At 37.1% G+C, this 13,478-nt stretch overlaps 1 protein-coding gene across 11 annotated transcripts in view; it reads left to right on the forward strand.

Annotated features, from left to right (window-relative positions):
- Positions 1-13,478, forward strand: part of LOC126299504 (guanine nucleotide-releasing factor 2) — a 361,975-nt gene that overhangs the window by 315,743 nt on the left and 32,754 nt on the right. For 10 of the 11 annotated variants that reach the window (XM_049991460.1, XM_049991454.1, XM_049991453.1 and 7 more), the window contains one exon: positions 3,462-3,641. In XM_049991460.1, coding sequence (XP_049847417.1) covers positions 3,462-3,641 — 180 coding nt within the window. Of the gene's footprint in view, positions 1-3,461; positions 3,642-7,655; positions 7,842-13,478 lie in introns of those variants that run through there. The other variant, XM_049991461.1, reaches the window with a different exon arrangement.

Genomic DNA, 13,478 nt, shown 5'->3' on the forward strand with positions numbered 1-13,478 from the left:
ACATGATGCAATGATTGTGCATGATTTATGAAAGAGCTGATTGAATATGTAAAAATACGGTTTTGTCATGTATCCCACATTCATAATTTTTTGCCATTTTGTGAAACAATAATTCAGGTCGCCCGAGTTTCAAATGATGCATCGTCTTTTCCAGCCAAAATTAGAGACAGTAGTGAAGGAGATATATTAACATCAGACCTCCAATCAGGACAGTATGCTACATGCTTTTATGGAAAAATTAATTTTATTGGCCAGCAAGGAGTGACAAGTGCTGGCCTCCAGAACAGTGTATCATTGCATTATTGTACCACCATCTGGCTAGCAAATTAATGAAACACATAAAAAAATTCAAGTATCTTGAAGTGTAAACATCAGCTTAGAATCATAAAAGAGGCCTCTTCCAACTTTGGGTGCTGACAGAGAAATCTATCATGAAACCTGAGGTCTTGTGTAGAGAAACCATTAACAGGTCCTTGGAAACCTGGGATAAAGAAAACCACCTGTAGCTGCTGTTGTACAGCTACCAGTGTGGTGGTCCCTATGGCGATGGGGATGATGGTTTTCTCACTTAAAAACCAGCAGTGGTTAAACCACCAGGGACCATAAAAACACTTTTATACAAATTTTTCATCGGTTCAGTAATGTTCCACTTACACTGCAAGCCATGAGAAAACAAAATATACTATACATTAAACCGGAATTAAATTAGCATGTCAATAGTATTGTACAATAAAAAGACATACTAAAAGTTCTCTAATCAATGAACAATGAACCCTTTCCCAAAAAAGAAGAGTTAAGCAAAATGTCACCAAAATTTCACAATGTGACAATGTAAAACTTGAAGTTTGTTTATATACAGTGTGTATTGTAGCTGTTGTCCAACAGTTTTACTACCATGATCACCAGTACCTTGGTAATGCACAGTTAAAGGTTGAATTTTGTAACCGGTTTAATTCTATAGTTATTACAGCAGAAAAACAAGCTGAAATATACCATGATAAATCATAGAAAAGGGCACCCTCTTTTTTGAAATTTTTTATGTTCTCCATAATCAATGTCACTTCTTAATGCATCAGGACCTTTGACATTACTTTCCTCAGAAAATACTAAACAATTATAGAACATAGTAAAAGGTGTCTGATTTGAGTATCAGCATGTTAAGGGTGTATTTTCAATGCACCTCCATTTTGTTGTACTTTAGGGCCTTATATGCTTACTTTGCAAAATCAAATTTAGTTTTTAAGATGTTTTAAAACATTATCTTTCAAATGAAAATGGTTTAAAAGAGTTAGCAGCAAACTTTTTTTAAAGTGGGTATCTGTTTTGGGGGCCCAAATGCCTTGCTGCAGTGGTAACACCGGTTCCTGTCAGATCACCAAAGTTAAGCACTGTCGGGCTGGGCTAGCACTTGGTTGGGTGACCATCCAGTCTTCCGAGTGCTGTTGGCAAGTGGGGTGCGCTCTGCCCTTGTGAGGCAAACTGAGGAGCTACTTTATTGGGAAGTTGTGGCTCCAGTCTCGTAAACTGACATACGGCAAGGAGAGTGGAGTGCTGACCACATGCCCCTCCATATCCGCACCCAGTGACGCCTGTGGACTGAGGATGACATGGCGGCCGGTCGGTCGTGTTGGGCCTTCCAAGGCCTGTTCGGATGGAGTTTAGTTAGTTTAGTTTAATCTGTTTTGGGCCGTTTTACAAAATTTGTCAGTTTTGCCTTCAATTTGTAAGGTGTTGGGAAGCAGTAGCAGAATAAAATTGTATATTTGAGGACCTTGTATTGGTAAGTTACTACATGCAAAGTTTCATGTTCATCACACAATTACTTCTAGAGGTACAGAAAACTAAACATAACATTGTTTTCAAGTGTCTATTTTTTTCAGCCGATTTTGCTTCAAATGACCTGTATGAAAATAGCTCATAAGATCTTTTTTAAAATTATTTCACTTAAGAAGATGTGAAAAGTTGTACTAGATGGTCTAGTTTTGTTTCATTCAAGAAGATATTGTAGAGATGTGATGTCTCAATGTTGCCGAAAACTCAGGTGCTTTGTTGAAAGCTGCACTATATAGTCAAAGAAATTACTATAGCTCTGTAAGTATAGAATTGGTAATCGTTAAACTTTACCAGTGTTTATTGGAAACTTAAGTGAATGTTCACATAAAATTTTATCATAATCCATGGTGGTCTAGACCGCATGGCATGGAATGGCACTTAAGTATTGCTTCTCTAATTTCAAACAACACTCTTTCACTATTTTCCTTCTATTTATTCCTATTTAGAGTCTCTGAGCATCCTAATAACAGTCTAAAGTGACAAAAGCAACTGGGTAAAACTTTCGTGCCTCTGAATTCATTCTTTTGCTCCAGACTGACTTCACAAGATTCCAGAATACCTGAGTGCTACTGAAAAACAGTTCAAATTTTATGTGGTCACCAAGTCAGCTAGAGTTCATCTCACCAAAAAATTTCGCCAAAAAACTGATTTCATATGCATGTTCCACTTTCTAATGTTATGTGTAGATATTGTAGTCAGTGTGACAATTCATAGAGAGAGAGACATATACCACAACTTTTCCCAGATGCAACACTTGTCTTATTCATCCCCATACCACTTCATGTTCTGCAGCTGTCGCCATTTGTCAAATTCGGATGAAGCTATTTATGAAACTATGTATAGTAACTGTGAGGTACTAGACGTCACTCTCATCACCTTCACTGACATAATTATAGACTGACTTTGTGCATGTGGAATTGTCATTTTCAAATAGTTCCTGGAGCTAAACAGAACCATCCTATTGCTGGAGATGATAAATGAATGTAATTTGGAGCAAGCCATTCAATTTTATACCACTTTAGTTACACTTTCTTAAATTTTCCTCTTTATTTACTCCTCACAGTGTCAAGTTGCATTGACATTGGTAATCATTTGATTCCAATATTACAAGATAAAGATTTCAGAACTAATTGCACCAGGCATTTGATCTGGATTGTTTTGCTTGAAAAGAGCTTCTTTGAATGTTATAGACACAAACTATTGCTGCAGTTTATCTTTAATTTTGTATTACATATGACTGAAGGCTTCAACATCAAGCAGTGTGTAACCATCTTCTCTCTTATTTGAGTAACTTGAAATGTCACTGATTTTAGATTAATTTACCCATCTGCATTCCTGTGAGTTCAGAACGTCGTATATGCTTGGAAAACTTGAAGTTCATATTTCTCTGTCTTGTTTCTTCATTCAAATGTATTTTGTTCTTGTTCTGTTGGTTGAGCTGTCGGTAGGCACACAAATAAAAAATTGAACATTGTTACTCAAGATTCAGTTGACTTCTTTCATATTTCTGCACACATTACCCCACATATTACTTAGACTGGTTAATATTAAATAAGTAAGGGCAGTTTCAATATTCATTTGTCACGGTACTTTTCTGTTTTTGAATATGTGCTTGTTTTCTGTTCCAGACAAGCCACTCTGCTGGATTTCAAATCTGAACAAATTGCTGAACAGATGACACTGTTAGATTCTAATTTATTTATGAAAATTGAAATACCTGAAGTCCTAATATGGGCACAAGAACAAAATGAAGAACGCAGCCCTAACTTGACTAAATTCACAGAACACTTCAATAAAATGTCTTATTGGTAAGTATAATTAATTCACATTGTAGCATTCCATCACTCCAGGGTGAAAGGGAACGGTGCCTGAAAGTCCTCATTCTTGACATCTACAACGAGCAGCAGCACAATGAATTTAATAAACATGACGAAAAGAAAGCGTAAGAGTGTTACACATGTACAGAAGTAAACATAAACGTAGGAGCTGCAGATCCAAAGCAATATGTTGACCTTGTCCATGGGAGTACTAGGACTTGAATCGTACTGTATCCATATTAAATAAATTCACCGTCTCTCTCTCTCTCTCTCTCTCTCTCTCTCTCTCTCTCTCTCTCTCTCTCTCTCTCTCTCTCTCGCTGATATAGAGGGTTGTATGCATCATTTGTCGTACCGTGATATTTGAGCCTGTGCAAGTCATTCTGGTGTGACAATGTTGCATATGTGCAGTCATTAGATAACATAAGATTGTAAGAGTAATTGATAGGCACTGAACCACAGAATGCGACCATATTAAAGAATAATTGTCAACTTGTTCGCTGACCCTAATGGAACATACAACTATGTCCACAGTGTTAGCTCACCACTCAAGTGCTGTGGCAGGTGAATCGTATCTGGGGCAACTGGTGCAGTCCGCTGTGGATTCTACAGGTACACAGATACCATTTCGTTGACTTATATTGTCCTGAAATAAAAAGTGCTTCAGATTGCAATGGACACATGTTCCAGGCAACAAAATGTAGCCTTTTTGGGTATGGTAAGGAACATGGCAGGAGTACTTGGGACATCCACAGTCCTCAAGCAGCCATTGTTATGCTAAATGGTTTCATACACAAACCATATTGAGGGAGGCATTGCAGTGATATATCCTAGCTCTCATTTGTTTATTGCCGTGGTTTTTAGAGTTTCTGGCAGGAGCACAAAGTGGTGAATTTCCAAAGTCAGAAATTGTGCACAATAGTCTCTGTGTGGTTTACTCATGAAAATAAATGTTTACAAACGTGTGCTTCCAAACAAAGATGATATATGTGCAGCAAGGGATATTTGTCCCTTGGTAGATATGTTTTGAATAAGTCCAACGAAAATAAAAGATCAAATTTTTCTTTTAGTTGGATGTCAGACTGCAACTCTACACATTTCATCTGAAAATATTTTGGCTGCTTATCTGTACTTTTTGTGAAAGGGGAAATCAGTTTTCAAATTCTTCCACCAAATCAAAAAGTATGCCTACATATTTTATTCGGTCTTTAGGATTAACTGTTGCTTATATACTGAAATGAAAAAAAAAATTGTTTGTGTTTACTTGTGCTTTGCCATAATTTCATTTTCATTTGGAATGCATTTATTGCTTATGTAGACTCATGTCATCCAAAATCATTGATAATAAAAGCCCACAAACTCGCATTCTTCCACACATTGCTTAACAGATTAATAAATTTACAACTAGGAGATGAAGCAATTCAGAAGGAAATAAAAATCTTAGAATACGTTATCCAGCAAAACAATGATGACCCCAAAATTGTAACACAATTATACTACAATAAAACACAACCAGATGAAAAAGAAGAGAACAAATACATAACCACAGCTTATCTAGGAAACATCTTGAACAAAATTAACAAATTACTCAATGAAACCTATATTGCCTTTGCATATCAAAACACATAAAGCCTCAAACACAAAATCCACAAAGGCAGATTGAAAATTCCCATACACAACAAGCCCGGAATTTACAAAATTTCGTGTAACACATGCCACAAATTCTACATAGGTCATACCATTAGAACATTCAAAATTAGAGATAAAGAGCACACCAGAGGAAATGAAAAAAACACATGCACTTTCTTTCAACATCTACAAACAGAAAAACGTGACGTACAACCTATAAACAAAGCACTAGAAATCCTCCATATTACGCAGAATGGGACAAGATCCTTGAGGAAACAGAGATATATTCACATGCATACAGCAACCCTACGAATTAACTGAATGAACAAACCAACCTAAAGCACCAAAAATACATAGAAAACTTTATTCACGTTATACATCGAAATAACGAGTAAAGTAATAAATTGGAAATGTTAAATACCGCATATCCATATTAACAGCAATAACAATACAAAAGTATAAAACAAAGACATAATACCAACATAAATCACAGACAATAACAAAATTATTATGAAAAAATAAAAATATAAAATAAAAATCTCTAATAATTCAAGAACAAATTCCAGATAAAAACATAATTGGAACCAAACCTATAAAAATAATAGAAAAAATGGAGATTCCACTCATCAGTTATTTATAATGGTAACTATGCAAACAGGTAATATTGCTGATCCACTGTCACCCAAACTGCCAGAAAAACAGCATACATGGAAACCAACTAAAATCAGATACACATCTCCAGTGTACATGTTAGGAAAAAGTAGTATTTCTAAAAAAAGACGGGACATGACAGCAACATTTAAGGTAAAAACACCTAATGATGTATAATACATTTTATGATCATAGCTACAGACCATAGTATTAAGACCATTGCTTGCTTACTTATTTACAGAGCACCTGATGGGCTCATCGTGAATGATTTGTAAAATATAAAATAAAACCAATTTACCGAGCAATGTAGCTGGCTAATATTTGTAATAATCATGTCATTAAAAGACATATTTTACTGTGGTCCCCAAAGAAGAAAAGGTAATATCAATGTAATCAAACAATGTCCTGACTGAAATCTAAACGACATTATGAAAACAATAAAGTGCTACTCACCATAAATATGGCATGTTTAGTTGCAGACAGGCAAAGTGAAAAGACATTACACATTGAGTTTTCAGCCAAAGCTTTCATCATTTCTGAAAGAAGGAAAGAAAGAAACACACACAAACATTTGCACAAGTAAGCACACCTGGCACACACATGACCACTATCTCCGGCCAGTTAAGTTCAACATGATTCAGAAAAGACGGTATTGAAGGTGATGATCCAGATGGCATGGACTGTGAAACAGCAGTTGAAGCCATTCTGCATGTTGTATTTTGGAGCATGTTTATCACTGGGTGGTCAACTTTTGTGTTAGTCTCAGTTGTCCATTCGTTCAGGTGGTCTGCTGTTTGGTAATCACACCCACGTAAAAGGCTTTGCATAAACTACATCAGAATTGGTATGTGGCTGAACTGCTTTTGCAGGCTGTTATGTGTCCCGATATGGTAAAATACACCTGTGATGGGACTGGAAAATTATGTGCTGCTGGGTTGGTGCATAGGCCTGGTACTGCGTCTGTCTCTTCCACAGTGATATTACCCCTATGGTGAGGGATTCGGAATATGTTGGGCATAAGGATTGATCAGGATATTTTGTAGATTGCATGGGCAGTGAAATACCACTTTGCAAGAGGTAGAAAGGATGTTCCTCATTTCAGGACACGATGAAAGGTGGCCAAAGCTCTGATTAGGGATTTTGTTAAATACTTTTAACCATGGGCGATTTTCTGATTTTGCATTATAAAATCACAGTGCATTTTTATTCAATAATTAGAATAGTAATAAGGATAGTATTAAAGGAATGTAACAAGAGAAGTGGATTTTAATTGATATTTATCTTACATGATACGGGAAACGTGAAAATCATGTTCAATGTTATAAACACGGAAGAAACTTATTGAAAACTTTTCCGAGTGTGGTAAAGCTTGAAGTAAGGTACCCTACATAAGCCCACATCGCTTTCTCTGCACCAGGTTCTTGGTTTTTTTCCATATTTTTTCCCATTAGCATATCTTTTTGGAAACAGCATGCAGCACATCTTTTACATGGTTCGTTTTTTAATGGATTCTGAAGTATGTGGGATATGAAGTGCCTTTCTATGAGTCTTGTTACACATGGATCTCCTTGTCTGCATTTACGTATTTATCGAAAATTACTTCCATCTAAATTCAAAAAAGCTTTTTTAATTTTTTAATTTATTTTTAATATAATAAATGTAATGAATGGAGACTGATCAAAAAGATGCCGAGTGTTTCTATTGTCTGTTTCTGTACTTGGCCAGCAAAGTCGCCGGATCTCTCCCCAGTTGAGAATGTTGGGAGCATTATGGACAGGGCACTCCAACCAGCATGGGATTATGATGATCTAACGTGCCAACTGGACAGAACTTGGCAGGATATCCAACAACTTTATCAGTCAGTACCAAGACAAATAGTTGCTTGCATAAGGGCCAGAAGTGGACCAATCTATTATTGACTTGCTCAGTTTGTGAAGCTTTTTCTCTTGAATAAATATCCAATTTTTCTGAAACTGTAATTATTTGTTTGTCTGTACATGTACATCACATCTGCTGATTTCGATCCCATTCAGATAATTTCTTTGCAGTGCTTCATTTTTTCCTCCCTCCTCCTGCTGTTTCTGTGTGTTCTCCTAATAAGAAAGTTCCTGGTCAGCTCTGTCAAAACCACCAATTGTATCACTATCAGTTAAGGCGTACTTATTTCGTCACTCCTTTTTGTTTGTATTATACGCAATGATGGGTTATGTTTAGCGCTCGAGATTGTTTTTTGTCTTGCCTTTTTACGATGATGGGAAACCTCTGATATCCCCTATTTAAGGTTTATGGGTGCAAAAATGGTTGGTCGATCTTTCTATTCACTCAAAGAGTTCTGTAGTTATGTGTTCTTCATTGTTGCAAATAATTGGTAAGTTCAGGTGGTGTGTAAAAATTGTCAGTTGTTACACATTGGCCTTTGTCTAATAGAGAATCCATTAGATGTAAAACGGTTTTGCTAGACATGGGGCATTCCTCGCACTTATCCAAGTATGGCATACTTTTGCGTAAAGAGTTCTGTGTTTAATAAAGATGTGATTCACACAGGACAAACAATTTTATAACAAACAAGATCGTATACTCTTTCCAGCCAAGTCTTCCTATGAATAATAATAAACTTACATAACTGTGGATGTGGATGGATATTTTGGTTGCAAGTGGAATTACCAAAAAAGTGCCAGTATTTACTAATTAATCTGTATCTTTTTTGTGGCATGACTTTCAAAATAATTGGAACACAATTTGTTTCATTTTTGGATCAGTACCATTCTTTTTAGGTAAATTGAATATACTTAGTACTAACAAAATGTTGATGATGTGCAACCAGAGGTGCACGCATGCCCATCCACTGATTTTTGTGATTTTGGCCTAGAGCAAGCTGTACCCATACACCCGAATTTTGAATGTTCCCCATTGCAAGCAAATGTTGTACATTAGTGGAATGATCACAGTTCATCACATCTGCCAGTTCTGCAGTAGACTGACGTGGATCATTGTGGAGTAATGCATTTAAACCATCTTCATCAAACCTCGAAGGTCTTCCTGAATGTGGAGAATCACTAATGTCAAAATGATCCTCCTCAAAATGAGAAAACAATTTTCTTGTCATTCTCAGTCCAATGGCATTATCTCCATAGACAGCAGAAATGTTTCTGGCTGCCTCCGTTGCTGTTACCCCCCCCCCCCCCCCCCCCCCCCCAATTGGACTTGAACAGAAGAATATATTAGAAATGTTCTGATTTGTTCACTTGGCACACTATTTTCTAGCTCCACTTGCTATCTCCAAATGACAATGTATAAATATATCTAAAAACAAAGATGATGTGACTTACCAAACAAAAGTGCTGGCAGGTCGATAGACACACAAACAGACACAAACATACACACAAAATTCAAGCTTTCGCAACCAACAGTTGCTTCATCAGGAAAGAGGGAAGGAGAGGGAAAGACGAAAGGATGTGGGTTTTAAGGGAGAGGGTAGGGAGTCATTCCAACCCACATCCTTTCGTCTTTCCCTCTCCTTCCCTCTTTCCTGATGAAGCAACTGTTGGTTGCGAAAGCTTGAATTTTGTGTGTGTGTTTGTGTCTGTCTGTGTGTGTATCGACCTGCCAGTGTTTTCGCTTGGTAAGTCACATCATCTTTGTTTTTAGATACATTTTTCCCATGTGGGATGTTTCCCTCTATTATATCCATGACAATGTATAAACTCAGATAACAACAGTGAACTACAAATAAAAAATTACAATTGACAAATAAACTCATAGCAACCGAAATACCAACATGCAAAACAAAAATGCTGCGAACTTTTGCACCAACCTGATCGTAGTTAACTGACCACCAAGAACAAACAGGAAATAAATAAAGGTACAATGTGAAAATGCACCTAGGTTAAGGAGAACATGTCATACATAGATGTGGAGTCAAACATCGTGTCCATAAGACAGTGCAAAACTGAATCAATACAACACCTGCACCATTCAGGAAGACAACTAGGCCACCAGGTGGCAGCAGTACTGGTGAGCATTAATACTTACGATATAAATCAAATTATTATAGTCCCAGGAAGATGAAGATACGACCTGGAGGTAAATGCAAAAGATTGACAACATGTGCATACCATCAAGCAGTGGAAATATATTTTTAATTTTTTTATTCTTATTTTTTTATATTTTCGTGGTGTAGACTTCATCAGCAACACTGGTCAATAGTATAAAATGACATCACTGAATGATGGGAATTATGCTGCACAATATCGATGACATAAAGTGAACATACAAACATAAATATGCCAGGGATCATCCAGATGAGGGAAGCTGAGGCTGGGGAAGAGGGCAAGGGAGTGGGCAGTGTGATCAGTTGGGAAGGAAGTTGACAAATGACAGACGTAAATAAAATAATAAAATTTGATGGTAGAATTGCAGGAACATGATCATATATCTATGCACAGAAATTAATCCCATAGGATAAAAACCATTGGGTTAAATAATCTCATTTAAATAGTTCCACATAGATTCATAGACAACACTGATCATTACTTTAAACTAACAACCTTATAGTACAACATACAATAGCAGTGACACAAAGTGAATACAGTTGTCTATGTCACGCAATTGTATATGTCGTTGTCGTATGCTGTACTATAAGGTTGTCAGTTCACGTTAATGACAAGTGTTTCCTATGAAACCTATGTCAAATTATTCCTATGTAATTTTGTAACCCAGTGGTCTTTATCCTATGGGATTACTTTTTGTAAATTAAAGTATGGTCATGTTTCTACAATTCTACCATAAATCTGTTTATTTATATTTGTTTGATTTCCATCAGTCCATTGTTATTGTATGCTACATTAATGACCAGTGTTGCAACCCATGATCCACACTCTATTTGTAACTATTGTATGCTCTTGATTATTGTATCCTGTAATTCCGTCCACCCTAATATTGTTAGTTTACATTAATGACCAGTGTTGCCTATGAAAACTATGTTGAACTATTTCTGTGTAATTATTTAACCCAGTGGTCTGTATCCTACTCTGTATATGAGAAAAAAATCGTGTTTTGCAATTCTACCTACATATGTCATTATTTTATTTATATGTGCCATTTGTCAATTTCCTTCCTGACAGATCCTGCTGCCCCTAACCCCCCTTCCGGTCTCTCCAGCCTCAGCTTCCCGCACCTGGATGGTCCCTGGCAGATTTATAATCATATGTTCACTTTATGTCGTTGTGATGTACTGGAATTCCTGCTATTCAGTGACTGCATTCTACACTAATGACCAGTGTTGCTTATGAAGCCTATGTTGTAAAAGTACATAAAAAAGTAAAAAAAATGTGAATGTATTTCCTGTGCTTGATGCAGTGTACAAGCAATTAATGTGTGTCTATCTATTTTAATCTTAATTGCTTTGTAGTAGAGAGCTTATTCATTATACTGGCTCATAGACTGGCCTTCCCCACCTTTACCTGGCAGTCTCCTATTGGCACCCCTTCCCTACAACTTGATATTTGATTTTGTGTTTAAGGTAGTTGTTATTTTATGATTTTTGATTTGATGTACATTTGTTCCATAATTATTCACAACCTCCAGGTTGTCTCTTTGTCTTTATAGGATTATAATAATTTTATTTATGTCATAAGTAGTAATCCTCACCAGTACTGCTACCTGGTGGCCTAGTTGTCTTCCTGATGGTGCAGGCACTGTGTTGTTTCAGTTTTGCATTGATTGTCTTATGGACGAGATATTTGACTCCTTATACACTACTGGCCATTAAAATTGCTACACCACAAAGATGACGTGCTACAGATGCAAAATTTAACTGACAGGAATAAATTGCTATGATATGCAAATGACTAGCTTTTCAGAGGATTCACACAAGGTTGGCGCCGGTGGCGACACCTACAAGTTGCTGACAAGTGGAAAGTTTCAAACCGATTTCTCATACACAAATAGTAGTTGATCAGCATTGCCTGGTGAAACGTTGTGATGCCTCGTGTAAGGAAGAGAAATGCATACTATCATGTTTCCAACTTTGATTGCGGTTTATCGTATCGCAACATTGCTACTCGCGTTGGTCGAGGTCCAATGACTGTTAGCAGAATATGGATTCGGTGGGTTCAGGAGGGTAATACGGAATGCCGTGCTGGATCCCAACGGCCTCGTCTCACTAGCAGTCAAGATGACAGGCATCTTATCTGCATGGTTGTAACGGATCGTGCAGCCACATCTCGATCCCTGATTCAGCAGATGGGGATGTTTGCAAGATAACAACCATCTACATGAACAGTTCGATGACGTTTGCAGCAGCATGGACTATCAGCTCAGAGACCATGGCTACAGTTACCCTTGACATTACATCACAGACTGGAGCATCTGCGATGGTGTACTCAACGACGAACCTGGGTGCACTAATGGAGAAACGTCATTTTTCTGGATGAATCCAGGTTCTGTTTACAGCATCATGATGGTCGCATCTGTGTTTGGCGACATCACGGTGAACACATATTGGAAGCGTGTATTCGTCATTGCCATACTGGTGTATCACCCGGCATGATGGTATGGGCTGCCATTGGTTACACGTCTTGGTCACCTCTTGTTTGCATTGATGGCATGTTGAACAGTGGATGTTACATTTCAGATGTATTACGACCCATGGCTCTACCCTTCATTCGATACCTGCGAAACCCTACATTTCAGCGGGATAATGCACGACCGCATGTTGCAGGTCCTGTACGGGCCTTTCTGGATACAGGAAATGTTTGACTGCTGCCAGCACATTCTCCAGATCTCTCACCAATTCAAAACGTCTGGTGTATGGTGACCGAGCAACTGGCTCGTCACAATACGCCAGTCACTATTCTTGATGAACTGTGGTATTGTGTTGAAGCTGCATGGGCAGCTGTTCATGTACACGCCATCCAAGTTCTGTTTGACTCAATGCCCAAGCATATCAAGGCCGTTATTACGGCCAGAGGTGGTTGTTCTGGGTACTGATTTTTCAGGATCTATGCACCCAAATTGCGTGAAAATTTAATCACATGTCAGTTCTAGTATAATATATTTGTCCAATTAATACCCATTTATTATCTGCATTTCTTCTTAGTGTAGCAATTTTAATGGCCAGTAGTGTATATGTATGACGTTTTCTCCTTAACCTAAGTATGTTTTCACATTGTACTTTGATTCATTTCCTTTTTGTTCTTAGTGGTCAGTTAACTACTATTATGCACTGTGTGTTATTTGTGGCTCTTTACTAATTTTTTCATATTAATCTTATGATATGTGCACTCTCAACTGAAATGATAAATGACCTCCAAAACAGGTGTAAAGTTGGTAGTGTCCTCAAAATCTTTAGAAAACTATTCTTATAATTCTTGTAACACCACAGTGAATTCTTCAAAATTCGTGGTTTCTTAAACATCAGTGAGCTTAGTATAGTGGGCAGTATTATTATTATTATTATTATTATTATTATTATTATTATTATTATAGAGAAGTTGTCCCTTCCACAATGCCATTTTCTTTTTAAATGTGCCCCTATGAAATTAGAAA

The sequence above is a fragment of the Schistocerca gregaria genome, chromosome X (genome assembly GCF_023897955.1).
Source record: "Schistocerca gregaria isolate iqSchGreg1 chromosome X, iqSchGreg1.2, whole genome shotgun sequence".
In the NCBI taxonomy this organism is placed as follows: domain Eukaryota; kingdom Metazoa; phylum Arthropoda; class Insecta; order Orthoptera; family Acrididae; genus Schistocerca; species Schistocerca gregaria.